Source organism: Dasypus novemcinctus, chromosome X (genome assembly GCF_030445035.2).
Source record: "Dasypus novemcinctus isolate mDasNov1 chromosome X, mDasNov1.1.hap2, whole genome shotgun sequence".
In the NCBI taxonomy this organism is placed as follows: Eukaryota; Metazoa; Chordata; class Mammalia; order Cingulata; family Dasypodidae; genus Dasypus; species Dasypus novemcinctus.
Genome location: NC_080704.1, coordinates 61,671,837 through 61,694,303, shown reverse-complemented (window position 1 = coordinate 61,694,303; position 22,467 = coordinate 61,671,837). Strand labels below are relative to the sequence as shown.

General features: G+C 43.7%; 1 protein-coding gene and 1 long non-coding RNA gene across 2 annotated transcripts; one reads left to right on the top strand and one right to left on the bottom strand.

Annotated features, from left to right (window-relative positions):
* The first annotated feature begins 6,577 nt into the window (after nt 1-6,577).
* HSD17B10 (hydroxysteroid 17-beta dehydrogenase 10) lies at nt 6,578-9,011 on the top strand. Its single transcript, XM_004480361.4, has 6 exons — nt 6,578-6,681; nt 7,000-7,164; nt 7,875-8,039; nt 8,168-8,296; nt 8,375-8,483; nt 8,676-9,011. Exons 1-6 carry the CDS (start codon nt 6,655-6,657, stop codon nt 8,864-8,866), a joined length of 786 nt encoding a protein of 261 aa, XP_004480418.1. The 5' UTR covers nt 6,578-6,654; the 3' UTR covers nt 8,867-9,011.
* A 10,428-nt stretch (nt 9,012-19,439) lies between these two features.
* LOC101443395 (uncharacterized) lies at nt 19,440-20,419 on the bottom strand. Its single transcript, XR_002794569.3, has 2 exons — nt 20,229-20,419; nt 19,440-19,662 (listed from the first exon to the last, which is right to left on the bottom strand). It is a non-coding gene; the product is annotated as an uncharacterized lncRNA (long non-coding RNA).
* Nucleotides 20,420-22,467: the final 2,048 nt, after the last annotated feature.

The window sequence follows — 22,467 nt, the reverse complement described above, 5'->3', positions numbered from 1 at the left end:
GGCCCTGAGCCTCAGAGACTTGCAACTCCTACCCTCCACTTTATTGGACTTACCCCGGCCAGCTAACAGGGAGGTGAAGAAGGTCAACCACCACACCAGGGAGCCGAGAGTGCCTACAACTGAAAGCAGGAGAACTGCATCCATCATCTATGTGGAATCCAAGCCCACTCTTGATATAGAGGTGGCGTGGACATAACCATCCCTGGGTCCACAGGATCGAGGAATAGAGTATAGATTAGATATAGATACAGATATAGATATTCTTCTATGGAACTATTGTGATTAATAATGGAAGAAATTGTAGCAGTGATGTGGAGAAAGTGACCTCGGTAGCTGCTGAGGGTAGGAAGAGGGAAGAAGAGATATGATGTGTGGACATTTTCAGGACTTGGAGTTGTCCTGGGGGGTATTGCAGGGACAGCTGCTGGACATTGTATGTCCTGCCATGGCCCACTGGGTGGATTGGGGGAGAGTGTAAACTACAATGTAAATCATTATCCATGTGGTGCAGCCATGCTCCAAGATGTATTCACCAAATGCAATGAATGTCCCACGATGATGAAAGGGGTTGTTGATGTGGGAGGAGTGGGGTGAGGGGGGTGGGGGGTATATGGGGACCTCTTATATTTTTTGAAAATAACATTAAAAAAAATAAAGTCAGGGAAAAAAAGAAAAGAGAAAAAAGATAAATAAATAAAATATGTAACTATATATTATAATTACAATTAAGTACTAGAATGATCTTTATTTTTGAAATTAATCAAAATAAATTAAAGGCAATCTAAAAAAAGAATTAACAAATAATTATGATTCCTCAATCATTATATAGATGCCTTTATATTATAAAATAGGAAAAGGTTAATATAAATTACTGAAGCTGGTTAGAATGGTCTCACTCCTGTTTATGGTTGATTTACACTCATTCTTGTGTATACTCACTATTGGGTTGGCAACCACTCTGCCCACCTGTTTAATATCCATATGAAATATCATGTAACTGACCTTTGTTCTGTATTTCCCTATCCAAAATCCTTTTGAATGATCCTGGTTTGCTACCTCACCTGCTTCAGTCTTGTTCAGCCCTTTAATGTTTATTAATGAAGGAAACTGCGTTTAGCTCCACCCCAATTATTCATTAGCAACCTGGTGTTATAAAATATTAGAATTTCTGCAGATCAGGGAAGCAGTTTTGGGCCAGAAGGCCACTGTGCTCCATTGCATGTACAACCAATAAAATTCTCTCTTTTTAAAGGAGGTATTGAGCCTGGGATCTCTTATATGCAAAGCAGGCACTCAACCACAAAGCTACACCCGCTCCCCTCTTTCTCATTTTGAAGTCAGTGTCTCAGGAATTGGCTTTAAAGATGCATCCAGGAAAAAAGAACCTGCTTTTACTTTTACTGGTGTCAAGGTTATATTTAAGCTTAGCTCTGAATGCAAAACAACAACAACAAAAAGTCTGTTACGCATATATCAGGGGGAGAGCACGCCAGGCAGAGGGAACAACTTGTGCAAAGATGCACAGAAAGAAAGAAGGCCTTGCTGGGGTTGGTGTATGCTCAGAAGACTTGTGTCTCCGGACTGTCAATGTGCCAGCTGGACCCTGAGCCTCAGCAGAGTTGCAACATTTACCCTCTGGTGCACTGCACTTACCCAGGTCAGCTAACAGGCAGGTGAGGATGGTCAAACAAGCAAACCGAGCTGTCTCAGAGAGCTAGAGACTGGAAGATAGGCTTAAAGGAATTGGGGGGGGGGTGGTGGAGGCGGAGGGGAGAGGAATATTGCGAGCTGATGCCTACATGGGTGGAGTCTATAAGCTGAAGGTAAGTATTTGCACAGGGAAGGGATAAGATGGGGGCATAGGGGTACCTTTGGGTGGGGCTTTGTGGGCTTGAGGAGTTCTAGGGTTGGGAGGATGTGTCAGATTGCCCAAGGAATTGGGGGGAGGGCTGGGGGGATCAGTTGAAAGTAGGAGAATGTCAGGTATATGTTTGAAGCTATAATGTTGAGAAAACTCTTTAGAAACTATAATAAGGAAGGATTACGTGTTTAAGGTGCTTGGGGGGGGGGCGCGGTATCTGGTACAGGGCAAGCTCCTAGGGACTGTGTGAGTGCTCATGTTGTCATAGTGGGTTATATCATTGGGTGGAGACCCATACAATGAGTTGTGAAGGTATACCCACATCCTGGGGAGTCCTGATGTTCCCAAATAGAGGGAATTGTGTCTCTCGAGAGAATCAGTGGCTCCCAGTTAGTTAGGGCAGTCTAGTATGTCAAGCCCTCAGCATTGTTGCAGTATCTGTAAATCTGGTCACTCAAGTAGTGAAGATTGATGGTCACTGTGGGCCCTGAGGGGAGGGGGAGAGAGGTATAGAATAGATGGAAGCAGGGCAACTGGGGGGCAATGGAAGTGCTCCACAAGATCATGCAATGATGGATATAGGACATGCTTATACCAAAAGTGTATAAAGTCTATAAGCTAAAATGTAAACCATAACATAAAACATAAGGAAGCTAAAAAGTTGGAAATTTGTACAGTCTGAAATATAAACCATAATGTAAACCAAAATGGAATCATGTTTGATAGCTATGTTTCAAAATCTGTACACCAGCTGCAGCAAATATAACATGAACATGTAAAAAGATCATTGCTGGAGAAAGGGGGAAAGGGCTTGATGTTGGATATATGGGAGTCCCTTATATTGTGTATGTGAATTACTGTGACCTAAAACTTTTTTGAAGACAAAATTAAGAATTAGAAGAAAAAAAAAGAAAGGATGTAGACACTGAGGAAGAATTGAAAGAAAGTGCCTTGCCACTGTACATACAGGGCAACACCTATTACAGTGATGAAAGGCAAAATGCTTCAAACAAAGCTTTACAATATTTTTCACCAATTTATTTTTACTTTATTTTAGTATTACTAAATTATTATGTATTCTATTTCTAAACTTTAAACCCATCACTATATTTCAATTTCCTATTAATTGAATTTGGCAATATATTAGGCTTCATTGTTGAAAAAGTTTTGGACCACAGAGAGGTTCAACTATGGCAAGGGAGGAACTCTGGTGTGGGGTGTTATTGATGGGGGGCACATGGGTGGGGGAGAGTTCTCCAGGGCATGTATATAGGGGACATGAAAATGTTCTGATATATGTTGTGTCGTAGTTACAGTTCCAAACATCAAGTGAGGGAGTGCCGAGTTCCTACCCAGGGGAGCTCTGTTAAATTCCCCAACGGAACAACAATAATCCCCCAAGTGCAACGGCAAAGACCAACAAGGAAGGATGGTCCAATAATGAGCCCTTGATACTGATGACTATGCTTAAGAGCCCGTGTGCCTGAAATATGAAGTAGGCCTAGAGCCGCAGGGTGCCTAAGAGTTACCTCCTGAGAGCCTCCATGTTGCTCAAACGTGGCCACTATGTAAGCCAAACTCAGCATGTAAATGCATTACCTTTCCCCCAGCATGGGACATGACTCCTGGGGAAGAGCCTCCCTAGCGCCAAGGGATTACTACCAATCACTAACTGGTGATGCAACTAGAAAGAGACCTTGAATACAAGGGTCGACTCAGACCAGCAGAATATCGCAGCCTAATATTGTATCAAGTGTTAAAAACTGCTTTTTGACCTTGAATAAAAGGGGGAAATGGCAAAGACGAATGAGATTATATGGCTAGGAGTCTTCCAAAAAGAGTCGGGGGGTCATCACAGGGGTCACGCTTACGCACAACTCAACTCAGCAGGACCCCAGAGAGAGCCAAAGTAGACAAAACCCTAGGTGCTGGGTCTCCTGAAGTCTGTGGATATCCACAGGGTATATGGTCATGGCAGATGGATTTGGAGTTCTGTGCCACATCAGAGGGCCCTACTTCGGAATGTGTGCTCCTGAGTGTGATGGAGCTGGACTCAGATGTGACCTTCCTACACTGCCTCTTGTCACTTTTACTGAACCTGTGGTTGGTGCTAGGGATGGTGCATACTCAGGAGACTTGAATCTCTGGACTGCCCATGTGCCGGCTGGGCCTTGAGCCTCAGCAAAATTGTGACTCCTACTCTCTGGTTCATTGGATTTACCCAGGTCAGCTAACAGGGAGGTGAAGACAGTCAAACACCACACCAGGGAATCAAGAGTGCCAACAACTGCAAACAGAGGAATTGCATCCATCATCCATGTGGAATGTAAGCCCCCTCTTGATCTGGAGGTGGAGTGGACATCACCATCCTAGAGTCCACAAACGGAGGAATAAAATATGGATTAGAGTGGACTTACTGATATTCTACCGTAAAACGATTGTGACTAGCAATAGAAGAAATTGTAGCATTGAGGTGGAGAAAGTGACCACAATAGTTGCTGAGGGCAGGGAGAGGGTAGAAGAGATGTGATGTGGGGGCATTTTTGGACTTTGGGTTGTCCTAAATGATATTGTAAGGTCAGAGGCTGAACTTTATATATCCTGCCTTAACCTACTGAATGTACTGGGGGAGAGTGTGAACTAGAGGGTACACTATTATCTATGTGGTGCATCAGTGCCCCAAAATGTGTTCACCGAGTGCAATGAGCGTGCCACAACGATGGAGGAGGTTGTCGGTGTGGGAGGAGTGGGGTGGGAGGGTTGGGTATACAGGAACTTCTTATATTTTTTAATGTAACTTTTTTCGTGTGATGTATATATCTTCAAAAAAATACAATTTACAAAAATGATGGGGTGGGGGGTGGGGAGTGGGGTATATGGGAACCTCTTATGTTTTTTATGTTTTTTAATGTAACATTCTTTGTGATCTACTAACCTTAATTTCAAAAAGTGTAGAAATTTTTAAAAAATGTTTGAAAAACAATGTATTTATCAAATGATTGTGCCACACTGATAAAGAGGCTGTTGATGTGGGAGGAGTGGGGGGATGAGGAGCGAGGGATACGGGAAACCCATATTTTTTAATGTAACATTTTGTGTGATCTATGTATCTTTATAAAAACAATAATTTATAAATTTTAAATAAATTAATAAATAAATAAAAAGAAAGAAGGCCTCTATGGCTTGAGCATATTGAGCCAGGTGAAAAGTGGTATGACTTAATGCAAGGATTTCATGTAGACACATAGATTTTCAACCTGGTACTAAGTTCTTTGAAGAACACATTGATACAGTGTAGAGGTGTCCATGAATGTAGTGCTAGTTAATTAGGAGAGCTTCCTGGGAGCAGGTGGGGAGATAATTCAGACAGAGGAAACCTAAAGCAGTATGGGGCTTGTTTTAGTTTCCTTGGTTGCTCAAGCAAACACCAGCCAACGTTTTGGCTTAAACAATGGGAATTTATCGGCTCATCATTTTGAGGCCAAGAAAAGTCCAAATCAAGGCATCATCAAGGTGATGCTTTCTTACCAAAGACTGGCATTCTGGGGCTAGCTGCCGGAGATCCTTGGTCCTGGGCTCCTCTGTCACGTTGCAATGCTCATGGCAGCCTCTCCTGGCCTTTTCCTTTTCTTCTGGCTTCCATTCATGTTCAGCTTCTGACTTTTTGTTCTATGGCTTTCTCTCTCACTCTCTGAATTTCTTTGTTTTTTTTTTAAGGACTACAGTATTGGGATTAAGACCAATTTTATTGGGTTGGGCCACACTGTAACTGAAGAAACCTCATTAAAAGTTCTACCTAAAATGGGTTCACTCCTACAGGAATGGATTAAGTTTAAAAACATGTTATTCTGGGGTACATAGTTCCAAACCACAATGGGACTGAAAATGTAGACCAAGATGAAGGCATGAAAAACCTGAATTGAGGGACAGTGTGGAAGGAAGACAGAGTAGATGTCTGGTGCACTGAACATTCTACATGGGATGCTGGTTGAAAGATGTTCTAAGATGACCAGAAACCTGGGTTTTAAATAACAGTCTCTGGTTGAAGTCCAATCTGAAATATGTGATCTGGGCTTTGGGGCTTAAAATAGGTTAGACACAGACGGGGGAGAGTAGCAAAGGCTGAGGTGACGAAAGATGTTTTAAAAAATTTTATTTCTCTGTTGCTGCCTCCCTGGGTTCATGCTTCTCAGCAGCTCTGAGAAATTCTGTTTCCTAATCTCTGTCTCAGTGGCTCTCCACATCCATACCTCTGTGGTCCTGTCTCTGCGTCTCTGTTCGTCTCTCTACCTATCTCTGTTTCAACATATTTCTCTCCGTGTATCTCTCAGTATCCCAGAATGTTCATCTTTGGATCTCCAAGTCTGTGTTCCAGAATCCGGTTCTCTGTCCCTTCTGTTGGTACTATAACTGTCTTGCTCCAACTGGGAATATTCCTCAGATTCCTGCACGGAGTCCGGCATATGTTTATACGCAGATGGAGACTTTATCTGAGGGGAAAGGAACTCTCAGGATTCCGTTCCCCTCGCGGAGCTGGCAGCCTGCAAAAGGCCAGACAGGAAACAGGGCGGAGGCTGTGGTGGTATTGCGCCGCTGCTACCTGGTTCTTTCCGCCCACCAGCCAGAGGCTCGCTCACTCGCTAGCGGCCGAGCCCGCAAGGACAGACCCCGACCTCTGCAAAGCCGGAAGGCCCGCCTCCTCCGCCCTGCGCCACGCCGCCCAGGCGTTCCCGCCCCTCTCTTTGGCCAGTCAGCGCCTGCGCAGACCTGGATGTGAGGAAGCTTGGCGTAAGATGGCTGCTGCGCGTCGGGGTGTGAAGGTAGACCGGTCGTCGTCCCTGCCGTTCGCCCGGTGGGGACCGCGCTGCCCTGCAACTCAGGGGGAGAAATCTGTGCAGGGAGAAAGGGTCGTGCTCATCGAGGCCTGGTAGTGTGGCGGTTGGGTTCAGGAGGTGGAGGTCAACACTGATACATGCGTGGTGTGATGCATGTGCCGTCGGGGGATGAGACCCCCACAGGTCCCGTTGGTGAAGGATTTGGGTCACACCGCAGGCGTGACTAGAAGCCTAGAGAGCGAGCAGTTGAAAGGGTGGAAGTGGTCTGGGAAGTGCAGCAGCTCATCCTGTCCCTCATCGCAGGGCCTGGTCGCAGTGATAACGGGAGGAGCCTCGGGCCTAGGCCTGGCCACAGCAGAGCGGCTGGTGAGCCATGGGGCAACTGCTGTGCTTCTGGACCTGCCCAACTCGGATGGGGAGACCCAGGCGAAGAAGTTAGGAAACAGCTGCACCTTCACCCCCGCCGATGTAAGTGGGGTCATCTGTCCTCTCACAGGTTGTCTGAGGTCAGGAACACCTGCCTGGGTACCGGTGCCCCCACACTCACATAAGGGTGCCTGTATGTGACCGGTGGGCGCATGTCCTTGTCCCTTTCGGCCTGAGTGTCTAAGCATTGTGGGGGCTCCTTTGGTAGCATTCTTTAAAGTCAGGATTCACAGGAATGAAGGGTGGGAATTGGACATACTATGATATCCTGGAGGGGGTACCTGTAGTTAGACAATACATATTGTGTCCTGTAATCTTACATTGAGAAAGTAGAAAAACGTGTTTTCGTGAAACCAACTGCAGAAAGTAAAGCATGGTGAAATCATCTTAGCAGGTACAGATACAAAAAAAGTCGTTTATTTTTATATCGGTAATTCTCAAAACGTTAGTGTATAGTTGTCCCCATCCACAGCAGTGGACACTCCTCAGGGTTATGTGTCTTTTTCAAAAGAGGCTGTGGGTTTGAAGAATATTTGAAACACTGCCCTATGGGACCTATCACTTCCACCTTAGCCTTACTCTCCTTAAGTTCCACCACAACCCTTTCTCTTGGCTTCTCTCTTGCTTAAGATGCAAGTTTTTGGCGTACCCACCCTCACCCCACCCCCACCCCCCCCCCCAACCAGGTTTACCAGAGAGAGAGAGCCTGTGTACTGGGAGATACAGTACCTTCACCATTTCTCCCTTTGAAGGTGACCTCAGAGAAGGATGTGCAAGCAGCTCTGACCGTAACAAAAGAAAAGTTTGGCCATGTGGATGTAGCAGTCAACTGTGCAGGCATTGCAGTGGCCCGCAGGACATACAACCTAAAGAAGAGCGAGGCCCATTCCTTGGAGGACTTCCAGCAAGTTCTCAGTGTAAGGCTTTGGAGATTCTCCTGGGTAGGAGCAAGATATATATGTCTGTGGGTGCCTCCAAAAGCTTTTAGGGGACAGAAAGCTGCCTATGTCTCACATCTTACACCATGATTCTTCCTGTCCTCCAGGTGAATCTTATAGGTACCTTCAACGTGATACGCCTGGTGGCTGGTGAGATGGCCCAGAATGAACCAGACCAGGGAGGCCAGCGGGGGGTCATCATCAACACTGCTAGTGTGGCTGCCTTTGAGGGCCAGGTGTGTGGGCAGGGGCAAGCATTCTGCCCTGCAGTGACTTCTTGAAGCCCTCCCATCTATGATTCACTCGTTTTCCAGGTTGGACAAGCTGCATACTCTGCTTCCAAGGGGGGCATAGTGGGTATGACACTGCCCATTGCTCGAGATCTGGCTCCCATAGGCATCCGGGTAATGACTATTGCTCCAGGTAGGCATATCTTCTCTGCTACACCTGGAATTGTGTAGGATCCATGGGCAATTGAGAGGGGAAAGCAGCCTACTTAACAGTATCTCTCTGTGTCTGGGCACTAGGGAAGCACCAAGAAGTAGGACTAAGGTGAAGAAGAACCAGGTGAAAGGAAAACAAGGGTGGGTCTCTGACTCTGGATTTTTTTTTCAGGCCTATTTGAAACCCCACTGCTGACCAGCCTCCCAGACAAAGTGCGTAACTTCTTAGCTAGCCAGGTGCCCTTCCCTAGCCGACTGGGTGACCCTGCTGAGTATGCTCATCTGGTACAGGCTATCATTGAGAACCCATTTCTCAATGGAGAGGTCATTCGACTGGATGGGGGCATCCGAATGCAGCCCTGAAAGAAGAAGGTACAGAGCACACATTCTCCTCTGCCCTGCCTTCACCTGGAGTACTACCTACCAGTTTGGAAGGAAACCCAGTCTCCATGTTGTCCCTCTGCCCACCAGTCACTCTCTGTGCCTAATAAAGTCTGTATTCCTTACAGTGAGTGGACAGAGCTATGTGCTGGAGGGACTGGCATGGGGAAGAAAAGTGAATGGGTGAAGGCTCTGACAGGGTTGGATGCTCAGAGTCCTGGGGTGGGAGAAGCATCTTACTGCAACATGTGGCCTTAATTTCAGTAAGTTTTTTATCTAGGATAGAAGGTAGGGTTACTGGATCAGTTCCCTCCTACTGGGAAATGGATGGGGGTGGGAGTATGCAGCATTTTCCTCTTGACTGAGCTTGATGGAGAGAAGGGGGAGATGACCAGTTTGAGCTCAGCGACTGCTGATGTTGAATTCAGAGAACTGAGTCGTGGGTTTCGAGATGACCCTATCCTTCTTTTTGTCTTTTTTTTTTTTGATGGGGAAATTGAACCCAGCATCTCATACGTGAGAAGCCAATGCTCAACCACTGAACCACTCGGCTCCCCGAAGTTCACGGGATTGTTTTTGTTCTTGTTTTCAATTATTTGTATTTATTTTGTTTGTTTGTTTCTAGAAGTCACTGGGAACCAAACCTGGGACTTCCCATGTGGGAATTAGGGGCTCAACCACTTGAGCCACATCTGGTCCCTAGACCCTTCTTTATTTTTTAACCAATTTTATTGATACATATTAATAAAGCATACAATTTATCCAAAGTGTACAATCTATGGTATTTGGTATAATCTCATTATTAGATTTAAATGATACCCCTAACATTTGTTAAGCAATTTGCCTGTTGCATTCTCTTTCATGTGTTTATTTTTTTAAACTTTATTTTGTACATTTAATAATTGAAAATAAAAACAATAATTTAGAAAGCTATAGTTGAATGAAAACATACATTTCTTAATTAAATGTACTGGATACATATAAATTTTTTTTGAATCAATATGTTACACAATATATTTGGTTCATAGTAACACAATCATATAGTATTTGTTCTTTTGTGTCTGGCTTGCTTCACTCAACATAATGTCCTCCAGGTTCATCAATGTTGACATACACTTTACAACTACACCACTTCTTACAGCTGCATAATCCATCGTGTGAATATACCACAGTTTGTTTATCCATTCATCGGTTGATGGATACCTGGGTTATTTCCAGCTTCTGGCAATCGTGAATAATGCCACCACAAACATTGGTGTGCAGATGTCTGTTCGTGTCACTGGTCTCAGTTCTGGGTATATACCCAGTAGTGGTATTGCAGACCCTACCCTACTTGACCTCATGGAAAGGTGCAGATCCTGCATGGATTTTAGTGACCCTTAATGTTTGGAAAGACAGAATGGGCAAGGAACTTCCTGCCCTCAGGAATCCCTTAGACTAAGAGGCTGGGATGGTTAGATAATGTACTGGTATCAAGTCATCCTGAATATGGAGGTGGGGAAAGATGCATCTTCTGCCCTAAAGGAGCCCTCGGGTGAAGGAGTCCTCAGGTAAATGAGAAAGTGAGGTTGTGAGGGGAAGGATGTGGCTAAAGTTTCCTAGGACTTTGTTCAGGAGGTTGAGGGGAGGGGACACCGCACTGGATGGCTTGGGCAGTGCCTGGGCTTTGTTGATATTGGCCATGGTAGACATAGCCATGCATCAGGACTCCTCCAACTTGGCCAGGTAGGTGGCCCTCATGTCCATGGCTTGGCATAGCTGTTACTGAGTATGTGTATACAAAGAAATATAGCCAGGTCATTGCACTTGCCTGCTCCATTTCTGATTCACTCATTCAGCCTTTGTTCAGCCAGTTTTGTGTATGTGTATGTCTGTGATTAGGGGAGGAAGTAGTTTTGGAGTTGTAGGAATGTTGAAGGGGATAATCTTTGGTGCTAAGGATAACCAAAGTGGCAGCAACAAGATTTCTCAAGTTTCTAACTGAAAGATGTCTTCAATTGACGTGAGTCCCAGTGCCAGCTCTGTTGCTTCTGAGCTGTGTGACCTTGGGTAAATAATTTCATCACTCAAGCCTGTGTACTCTGATGTGTTGGACTCAGGATATCACTTAATCAGATCCTGTCCTTAGGGTGCTTCCAGTCCAGTGGGGGAGCAGATCAAACATAGATAATGATACCACAATGTGGTAAGGACAATGACACAGATGTGTAAAGGGCATTAAGAAAGATTTGGTGGTGGGTGAGAGGATGGCTTCCTGGAGGACGTGATCCTTAAAATACATTTTACATACAGGCAAAAGGAGCAAATGACATTCCAGGCTGAGGGCACAGCATGAGCGAAGGCACTGAATGAAACTTTTACTTTTCCAGCCCCACTGGTCTCCTAGTCCCTCGATCTGGCCAGACCCTCCTCCTGCCTCAGCGATGTGTAATAGATGTTGATTTGTCATTAGCAGAGACCATACACTTGGTCCATGCCCTCCTCACTCCTTCAGGTCTTTGCCCAAATGTTACCTTCTCAGTGAGGTCTTCCCTGGATGCCCTACCTAAAATGGCATCCTGCCTATGCCCAACATTTATACCCTTCCCAGATTGGTAGGCGGACGTTCAGTTGAGCCACAACTGCTTCCCAGTATGTATATTTTAAGTCTTTTCATAGGGTCAGTGCCCTACAGTCAAAGACCAGGAACATGAACATGCCCTATAGTTGAGCAAGTTGGGTTTATTACTCTTTGCAGGGAGGGAGAATGCACACCATGGGGAACTGTGGGGCGTCTCAGTGAAAGGATGTTAGAAAAGATTCATTATAGGATCTGGGCTTGTGTTAGGTAATTTGGGGGAGGTTTAAGGAAGTGGGGCTTTGTTCTAGATTGAATACTATCAGGAAGTGGGAGTAATATTATGACTGGGTATGTTCATAAATCTTATCTATAAAGAGGCAGACTAGAGAGGCTAACACCATAATTTGTAAAGAAGTAGCAGTCAGTCACTCATAACAGTCCAGATAGGTGGATGTTTGGTGATTTTTGTGATTTGGACAACGTTCGTATTTTATCTGTGTTCAGGTGAGATTGTGAAGTGGTCTCGTTTTTGTCTTGATCCATCAGGGTCAGAGTGACCTTGTTTGATGTCGATGTTCTATAAAATTATGTTCAACAGAGAACACCAAGACCTAGCTGTGAGTGCCAGGCCAGCTCCCCGATGCCAGGGGCTGCTTTTACTTTTCTCAATAGATATTACAAATTTGCACCTTAAAAAGTTAGTGCAAGTTTCTCAGCTGTGTATGAGTGGTTTTTTTTTTTCACATTCTCTCCTACCCTCATTAACATACTCGCACACACAATTGGTTGTCATTGAGATTTTAATGGATTTTTTCTTTTTTCAGGTACCAGGGTCCAGAATTGAACCTGGGACCTCACATGTGAGAAGCCAACATTCAATGTTCAACAGTCACATCAGCTCCCCTGGGTTGTTTTTTTTTTTTCATTTGTTTGCTTTTTGGCACCGGAGGCCGAATCTGGGGTCTCTCTTGTGGGAAACTGGCACTCAACTGCTTGAGCCACATCTGCTCCCCTTAAGATACCTTTGTCTATTGCAGAGTTTGAACATTTTTATAAGATTAATGCTCATTTTTATTTCTTCTTTGTTAATTGCCTTTTCATGTCCATGCATGTTTTACTGTTGGTGAGTTTGTCTCTTAACGAGTCATACTTTATATATATATATATATACACACACACATATATATACATATATATGTATATATACGTATATATGTATATACGTATATATATGTGTATATATATATAAATCCATTACCTGTTAGAGTTGCATTTTTATTCTAGACCTTTATTGCCTTCTAATTCTGTTTATGGTGTCTAAATTTTTAGTAGTCAAATATAGCAATCTTTTAAATTCTGCTGTCTTAGCCTTCGAGAGGTTTTCTATATTCCAAGATGAGTTATTTATTTGCCTATAGTTTCCTTTTGTGCTTTAAAAATCAATTCACGTTCTTCAAGATTGAATCTTCCATTCAGGATTTATTTAGTCTGAAGTGCTGAGCTAACTTTACATATTTTCCTCTCCTAATACTTAGGCAAGTTTCCCAGCTTTAATACAGATGAAGCCATTCTTTCCCCAGCTCGTTTTTGGTGCTTCATTTTCTGTTTAGAGTTGACCACAGCACAACAAATCTTCAAGGCTGAGATTTGTTCTCTGTTAGGCCTGCCCATTTCGGCTCCCACCTTGCTTAGCATGTTTGTCAGTTTGATCTCAAAAGTATTGAGGCCAGCTGTAATTGTATTTTTATGTAATGAACACATTATTTTTTTTTACATTTTTTTAATTGACTTTGTAATAATATTACATTAAAAATATATATGTGAGGTCCCATTCAACCCCACCCCCCCACCCCCCCCCTCCCCCCCCCAACAACACTCGCACATTAAGTCTCCTTATTTGTCTCTTTTTATACTTCTCACAAGTTTTGTAGTTTTCTTTTTCACACAGATCCCAAACATTGCTTCTTAAGGTTATTCTTAGTACGTTATGCTACTTCTGTGAAGGGAATCCATTTCCTATTATGTTTTCTAATGAGTTATTGCTTATATTTAAGAAAATGATTAATCCTGCTATCCTGCCTATTAAGTTCCTTTGTGTGTCCATAGCCCCGTGTACTTTCCTCTTAACACCTTGTCCTGAAACTGTATGGACCTCCTTCAGCTCGTGAGTTTTGTGAGAGCAGAGATTTCTTATTGTCAGTGCTGTCAGCACATGGTTAATTGCTCAATAATATGGGTAATAATTATGATTTCCCAGTCAAAACAGATAGGCATAAGAATAGTCATATATCCCACTTTCTCTGGTTTATACTTGTTGCCCAGCATAATTACTAATAACATCCCTTTTTAAAATCTTTTTTTTTAAAGTAAGCTTTCAATTACATAAATGTTATATGAAAAAATATAGGGAATTCCCATATACCCTCCTCCCCCTCCCACACTTGCCCATTAACATTAGTGTGGTACATTTGTTACAATTGATGAACACATATTGAAGCACTGCTGCTAACCACGGTCTATAGTTTACATTTTAATTTACATTTTGCATTGCACAATTTTATAGATGTTGACAAAATGTATAATGGCCTGTATCCATCACTGCAATGTCATGCAGGACAATTCCAATGTCACCCACATGCCCCATGTTATTCCTATTCTTCCCTCCCCCACCCCTCAGAACCTCTGGTGACCACTGCCTTTATATCAATGATACAAGTTCTTCCATTGCTATAATAATGTCTACTTTAGCCCAAAGTTGCTGTCCCCCCCCCCCTTATGTTCATTCTTTCCTCAATCTTGAGGATTTGGGGATGGTGATGCCCACTTTGTTTCTGATCGAGAGGGGGCTTACATCCTATTGGGCAGATGGTGGAAACTGTCTTGCTTGCAGTTATAGATACTCTGTCTTTGGGGATGGGCACTGTCCATCATCATCCTTTTGTTAGTTGTCCTGGGCGAGTCTGATGAACTGGAGAGTAGGTGTTGCAACTCTGCTGAGATTTAGGGCTCACCTGGTGTGGCAGTTTGACATTTTTTATGAATTCCCCAAATAGATGTTGCATTATGTTTGTGAACTGGTCTGCTCCTCTGGGCATATTAGATTGGATTGGATTCAGAGGCTCAGTCTTACTTGATTAAATTAGATTTAAGGCTTTGATCGGGCCACATCAGTAGGATGTTGAGTCCCTGCCCCCTTGGTGGGCGGGGACTCAACAGAGAAAACATGGCAGAGAAGGACTTTGGAGTTTTGATATTGGAGCCCCAGGAAATAAACACACAGAGAAGCAGATACATGAGGAAGGAGAGAAGGCTCCATTAGACATGGCAGAGGGCCCAAGAAGAGAGAAAAGCCATTAGCCTGATAGTCTCTAGCTGGCCTTGTGGCAACAGCAGAGAAGCTGAGTCTGGAGAGAAACTAGCCCTGAGAGAGAAAGAGAGAGAGAGGAGACTTATCCCAGCCTACAGCTGATCTTGGAAGAAGCTGTGACCATGGAGCCTTAAGAGGAAGAGGAAGCCTGAAGCCTTACAGATTTTGGCAGCCGTCTTGCTCCAACACATGGCAACAACTTTGGTGAGGGAAATAACTTATACTTTATGGCCTGGTAACTGTAAGCTTCTACGCCAAATAAATACCCTTTATAAAAGCCAACAGATTTCTGATATTTTGCATCAGGACCCCTTTGGCTAATACACCTGGCATATGAACAGACCAAAGATTTAAGTCTCTGGGACATTAATGAGTATAGTACTAATAATAGGCTCTATAATGGGTCTAACTCTGTTATACTGGGGAACACATACTCCAAGGTAAGGCCCACTGACAGGGTGCCAAATTCCTGAGCCTGTCTGCCCTGCCTAGTGTCTAGATGTCTCTAGAGCCCTCAGGAGACTCGCTGTTTGAGGCAGTTTACTGTGGCAGTCAATGAGATCCAGCTGAGAAGTGTATAACCATAACCTCTGGAATGACCACCCAACTCACTTTGAAGTCTCTTAGACATAAAAACTCATTTGTATTTGATATTTCCCCTTTCTGGTCAAGGTTTTTTCCCAAGTTCATCACTAGCTGGTGCTTGGTAATAATCCCTAAGTGCCAGGGAGGCTCAACCTCAGGCGTCATGTCCCATACAGGGTGGTAGTGTGATTGTATGCTGAGTTTGCCTTAGAGAGAGGCTTTCAGGCAGTAGCTTTTATGCAACATATAATACATGGCTAACTTTCAATTTCACAAGAAAAGGTTCATAAGTATAAGCATCAGTATCAAGGGCCTGTCATAACGATATTTTGGGTTTTTTATTTATTCATTTACTGCCCCCCCCCCCCCCGGTTGTCTGCTCTCTGTGTCCATTTGCTGTGTGTTCTTCTGTGACGGCTTCTATCCTTATCAGCAGCACCAGCAATCTGTGTTTCTTTTTGTTGCATCCGTCTCGCTGCGTCAGCTCTCTGTGTATGCGGTGCCATTCCTGGGCAGGCTGCACTTTCTTTCATGCTGGGCTGCTCTCCTTACGGGGTGCACTCCTTGCGCGTGGGGCTCCCCTACACAGGGGACACCCCCACGTGGCATGGCACTCCTTGCACGCATTAGCACTGCACATGGGCCATCTCCACACGGGTCAAGGAGGCCCAGGGTTTGAACCACAGACCTCCCATGTGGTAGGCGGACACTCCATCCATTGGGCCAAGTCCGCTTCCCATAATGATGTTTTCTTCCACTAGGCACTGCCACGTATTCTAGGGGTTCTTGTCACTCTATTAGAGAATGTAGCAGGACTTCTGAGGATGGGAATTCAATATTCTTTTGGTTATTGTGTGGGTCACCACCCAGTGAAACAATGTCCCATGACCACTTGAACATATTCATATGCCACAGAGGCAATAACATCCCTTTTTATTCTTAAAATTGTTCAACTATGGTTGATACATTATATGGTCATCCTAATCAGAAAAGGGGGCTGTTATAATAAAGAGACAAGCCATGTAATCATAATGCACAAACAGATCAAGGAAGGGAATTAAGGGGCAAGAGAAGGCATGTTTAATCATATCATGTAAGGAGCTATTAATTAGCTTTCCTGTAGAATTAGACCTGTTATTGAATTAGTGGCAGAAATGAAATCACTCCGAACATTGTCACTTATATTCTTTCTGTCAGTGATTAAAAAATACTTTTTTGGGAAGCAGATGTGGCTCAGATGGGCAGCCACCTACCATATGGGAGGTCCTGGATTCTGGTCCTGGTGCATCCTAAAGATGGGCAGATACTGCACTCACTGCAACGAGCAGATGCCACAAGCCAGCAGGTTCTGCAGCCCACAAGGAGCGAAAGTGGCTCAGGCTGTTGGGCACTTGCCTCAAATGTGGGAGGTCCTGGGTTCGGTTTCTGGTGCCTCCTGGAAAAGGTGAGCAAACAATGGGCAGATAGATGAGAGAACCACCTGGGGGAGGGGTGATAAATGAAAAAAGAATAAAAAATAAGTGAATAAATCTTTTAAAAAATTATTTTTGATCCTTGACTTCCTCATCCTAATTTAGGACTGCTATCTCCCGCTACCTACCTCAAATACATTGTGAAATATAATAAATTGTATATCTCAGTAATGTATTATGCAGTATTTCAGATATAAAAATTATATACAATATAGAAAACCCTCATACCCAGCTTAATATACCACCACCAATCTAGTTGAAACCCTCTGCAAACCTCTGCCCAACTGCATCCCCTCCTGTCCACTCTCATCTCCCCATAACTTTATTCTAAATGTAATACACTATTTTGTCATTCTTGTGCATGGTTTTGCACTTTTCCTACATATGTACGTGGTATTTAAACTCTTGGCACATTCGTATGCAGTATTGTTTTGCAACTTCTGAAGTGTCATACTGTATACACATTCCTGAAAAGTTTTCTGCTTGTCATTGAGACTGTGCACACCGATACATGTAACTGATACTTTTACTGCTGTACTGGATTCCATTGTATGACTCTATTATACTTCTGTTGACAATGAATGTTTTACGTGAATGATTTGTTCATTATAACCAGATCTCTTGCTGAACTCAGTAAGTTCTAATAACTTCTCTTAGCTTAGCAAATTTATCTTCATCAGTTGTGTGTTGTTTCCCATTTCCTTGAATTGTTATATCTCGTGTAACAGTGTTAATTGGCCACCCTTCAAGTGTGATGTTGGCTCTTGGTTTCAGACTACCTTATCAAAACAGTGTAGTATTTTTACCTATACTGTTATCTATTGACAAGGATTTCCTCGTTTGACATTGAGGTAATATATGTTCATCACACCATGAACATATTCCACAGGCAAATTACACCTGTAGATAAAATCTTGTAGTATGCCATTGAATTCAATTTGCTTTTTACTTCCATGTCTTTATTCCATCTGTACTCCCAGCTTCCACACCTAACCTCCAATCTGTGCACCCTTGTCAAACGTATTGTGAGAGCTTTGATTTTTAAAAGAATCCGTTCTTAAGCTTATTAATTCTGCAGATTTCTGGTTATTCTCTCCATTTTAAAGCCATGATAGGCTCCCAGCCTTATCTCAGGCCACCACCCTTGTTCTAGCCAAGCCATAGCAACCGCATTCCTGCTACCCTGACCGAGTTACCCTTCCCTCCCCTCCTATAGAAAGCCTTCCCTGACCCACCAGGTCTGTGAACAGAGAGACCGCTTTACAGATCACTAAACTGACCACTGTCTCCTCCCCTTGACTAGAAGCACAATAAAAGGAACAGGGTTGACTGTTCTCTGTCTTCTCAGTGGCCAAAGCAGAGGTGTGAATATTGAAAGACAGGGAAAAATGTCTAGCAGCCATGTGCACCAGGACCAAGGGATCGGGTTAAGGACACACTCCTGCTTTCCTAAACTCATCCTTTTGGGACATGGTCAAGGGAAAGTTGGTCAAGAAGCCTCTGAGAATGAGAAAAATCACACAAAGCAAGCACCGTTTTGGGTTATTAGCTAACTGAACTTTTATTAAATTATGTTTCTTCATAGGCTAGGCCCATCAAAGGCCTTAGATGAGCTTTAAGTGCTGGATGAAGAATCACAAGACTACTAGATGATCTGCAAACAGTGGCAGACAGGCAGGCAGACGACAAGAGGGAGAGACAAAACAAAAACGAACAAGAATGGGAAAACTGTTCTTCTGGAGAGCTAGTCAAATTATTTCCTCAATAAAATACATTAGAAATGAACTAAAACATGAACAAATGAAATAAAAAAATTTAACACTATATTATAGAAGCTCACCAGATAAATCCCTCCGTTGAGTTCTCTGAACCTTTTGTACAACCTGCTGCTTTTCCTTTGAACGAAGTGATGCTTTGTCCTTGGCTGACATCTCCAACACCAGCACCACTCCCAAGCACAGATTCCATTCTAAGAGTCAGATTTCCCCCCAATTCTTGGTGGCTGCTTATCTCTGCTGACTTCGGGAAATCAGCTTTGAATGAGGAAGATGCACTGTGGTAGCGAGTGAGCACGACAGAGACAGTTTTTGGAGGGGCCACTTGGATCTTTTCTCCAGATGTCTAGTATGTGTTTAAGACTTGGTTTTTTTAAGCTTGAAAAAAGTCCATTGTGAAAAGTAAGTTATGAAAAGTGCTCTTTATTTGAAACTTCCATAACACAGACGCCAATCTTATCTCGCAGTGAATCATTAGCTGTGCACATCAACACATTCCAAGCACAAATTAAGAAATGCAAATAGAACAACAACTATATATATATATATAAAATTTTTCCCCTATCCAAAGGTTTCAAGTCTCAATGCAGCAAATCCTTCTGAACACATAATCTGAGGAGCACATTGTTCAAACAGTTGGGACAAATAGGTCCCTGCCAAGGCTACTGCCTTTTAAACATATGGGGAAGGGATCATGGACGGCACAGAAAGGGGGGCGGGGAAGAAAGAATGAGCAGGAGAGGGGGACAGGTTTGCGCTAGGGAAGATGGGGCAGCTGGAACACACACAGGATGAGTTCGTGGATTTCATTTATTGGTTTTTGACACTTTCTTTCTGGTTCCTTTCTGTTTTTATTCGCCCCCACCCCAGGTCCAACAATGGTGGAAAACCCCCCAGAGAGATGGGCAGAGCCTTATTAGGCCAGCCCAAAGCCTTCAGAGCACTCCTGGATGGCCAACAGTAGCATGTGGCGGAGCTTCTCAAAGCTCTCATAGGCAGGCAGATCCAGCTGATTAAAACTAGGGGAAGAGGAAAGATCTGTTAATGAAAAAGGACTACAACCAAACCTGCACTCCCATGGTACTCACTCATGGACCTCTCCTCCCTGAGGAACCCACTTCTCATTTCTTGCTGACTTCCAATCCTGTCCTAGCCCAGACTACACTCTTCTAATCTGGGCCAAATACCGGCCAACAGTCATCTCTCTAAAACAAAGCCCTGCCACTCTTGCTTAAACACCATGGCTTCTCCTTGCTACAGAATAAAGAGCAAAACTCTTATGAGATGTTCAGGGTCATCGGTGATCCGACCTCTGCTGAGCTCTTTAGCTTTTTGTTCCCCGCAACGTTGCCTTGCTCTACTCATGCTGAACCCTAGAACACGTCAAGCTCTCCTGATCCTCAGGCCCCACAGTGGATAGCCCAATTCCCAGTCACATATCAAATACCAATGAACCGCCAAATTTTGAGTTACCTAAGGGCCAGGACTGAACCAGATCTATGTTCCCAACCTTGAATAGGGGCCTTAGAGTGTGGAAAACACACAAACTAATTCTGAATGCTGGAAAGCAGAACTTTACTCTTACCATGTGTGAGCTGAAGGCAGGCGATCTGTGGACCTGTCATCTCGATGAATCTGAAACTTCTGAATGCCATTCATACCTTCGAGGGCAGCAAAGCCTTGCAAGGGCACCTTGGAAGTACTCGTGACAAACTGGAGGAACTTGGCAAGGTCAGCTTTGTCAAAAGAGCATAATGCTCTCCAGAACCACTGAATCTGCAGGAAGAGACACAGACCTGGGGCGCTTTCTGTCCGCTTTTCTTCTTTCCAAGATAACCTTCTCCCTCAGGGTCAATGTAATTAGCATTCAAAGAGAATTTTATCTGACTTCACTGTCTAGAAAAAGATGCACTTTCTTTTTCAGTAACCAGTATCTTGCTTTTTAGACCAGAGGAATAAGAAGGAATTTATGTATTGGTTTTTAAAATATGTCATTCCTCTGACATATTTTGAAATCTCAATTTCATGATTTTCATTTTTTGACCACAACTGCCTCTCTTTCCAGCTCACTTCTTTCAACCCCTTCAGGGCCTAACAATTTATTGACCTTGCTCCCTTTTCTGTTTTCCATACCCTCATGTCCTCATTTCCCTCCTTACCAGTGTAAATTCTTCGGTCCATAATTTCAGTTCCTCTTTATGATTGACCCTCTCTCACTTCATTTTATTCAGCAGGCAAAACTCCAGTCCAGCTCCTGAAGAAATCATGGGTCTAGGCAATGATGATCAATGGTTGTCACAACCCTAAAAGAGAGACACTGGATATCACTGACTGTGCATGAGGATATCCTCTTCAGTGTGTCTGTATCTTACAGCGTGTTTTAGAATAATTTCTGGGGCTGTGTCTGGGTATGTGTTAACCTGTCTGTATGGCCCTCTATTCCTCAGTATGTCCGCTTCTGTGTGTGTATCTGTGTGGCTATGCCTGTATTGGTGTGTGCCTTGGCCTGCACATGTCTGTTTGGAACTGCTGTATGTCAGCCTGTGTGTGGCTCTTCCCATGTCTGTATTCATTGGCTGTGTGGCTGTGTATCTTCACAAAATGTGGGTCTCTATGCAATTTGTGTCTCTTTGTGAGTGACTTATGGTCACTGTACTGGTTGTCTTCAGGTGACTTTGTCTGCATGTGTCTCTCTTTGCTATTGCCATATGTCAGAATGTGTGTGCCTGTGTCTGTATGGGTCTATGTGCATGAAACATGGGTGTCTCTGGGTGACTCAGGGGCTGTGCCTGTGCTGGCCTCTTTTTATGTATCTTTCTCTGACTGAAAGCAAGGAGAGGTAACAAGAAAACCCTGATCTAGGAACTTATCCCCACCCACTCCTATTGGCCAAGGCTGCCATCTTACAAAGCTCAGATATGCACTAGAGAAGTCAGGCAGTCCACTGGGTGAGAGACCTTCTGCTATCTGCACCCAGGGTTTTTATATGTCTTTTCTCTAAACATTTGAGAGTAGGTTGTAGACATCATGCTCCTTGAACACATAACACTTTCATGTACATTTCATAAGAACAAGGATATTCTCTTTAGTAAACACCTTAAGTGCAGTTATCAAGTTCAAGAATTTTAACATAAAATAAAGAATAAAACCTACAGTCCATATTCGATTTTTTCATATGTCCCAATAATGTCCTTTTGAACCCTTTCTGCTCTATTATTAGGTCCTGTCCAGATCATGTATTGCATTTGTCATGTCTCCCCCCTACTCACCAAGATGGTTCCCTAGTCTTTCTGCTTATTGTCTGCTTGCCATCTCTGCTCATTGTGTCTGCTTACGTCTTCTCATCATGTCTTCTCATCTTCTTTATGAGGCACTGGGAACTGAACCTGGGAACTCCCATATGGGAGGCAGGTACCCAACTGCTTGAGCCACATCTGCTTCCTTGTCATGTCCCTTTAATTTCTTTTTTTTTTTTTTAGGCAAGGGAGTAAAGAGTTTATTAAGAAATGAAAAAAGAGATAAGTACACAACCCAAGACATGGGTGCCAGCATCCTATAGAATAAGATGTGTGTGTGTGGGGGGGGGGGCAAAATTAGGCCATTTTAGTACCTTTCCTCCTTCCCTTTCCTAACGTTGGGGACGGGCCCCAGCTGTTTGCTGTTCTGATTGGTTTCCCCACATGTTAGCTCTCAGGGGACCAATAATGAGGCCTTTTGTTTGGAGTCATCCAGGGCTTCACCTTGACCCTAGAAAGAGTTCCAAATGGGACCTCATGGCCAGCATCTAGGCAGGGGGTTTCTGGGTAAGGTCTCACAGCCACGTT

Bases quoted from the DNA above. Each gene is read 5' to 3' on its own strand.
- HSD17B10 (XM_004480361.4), top strand. From the start codon at position 6,655: ATGGCTGCTGCGCGTCGGGGTGTGAAG. The intron at 8,040-8,167 runs GTAAGGCTTTGG...CCTGTCCTCCAG, and splicing joins ACTTCCAGCAAGTTCTCAGT to GTGAATCTTATAGGTACCTT. The intron at 8,484-8,675 runs GTAGGCATATCT...TTTTTTTTTCAG, and splicing joins GGTAATGACTATTGCTCCAG to GCCTATTTGAAACCCCACTG.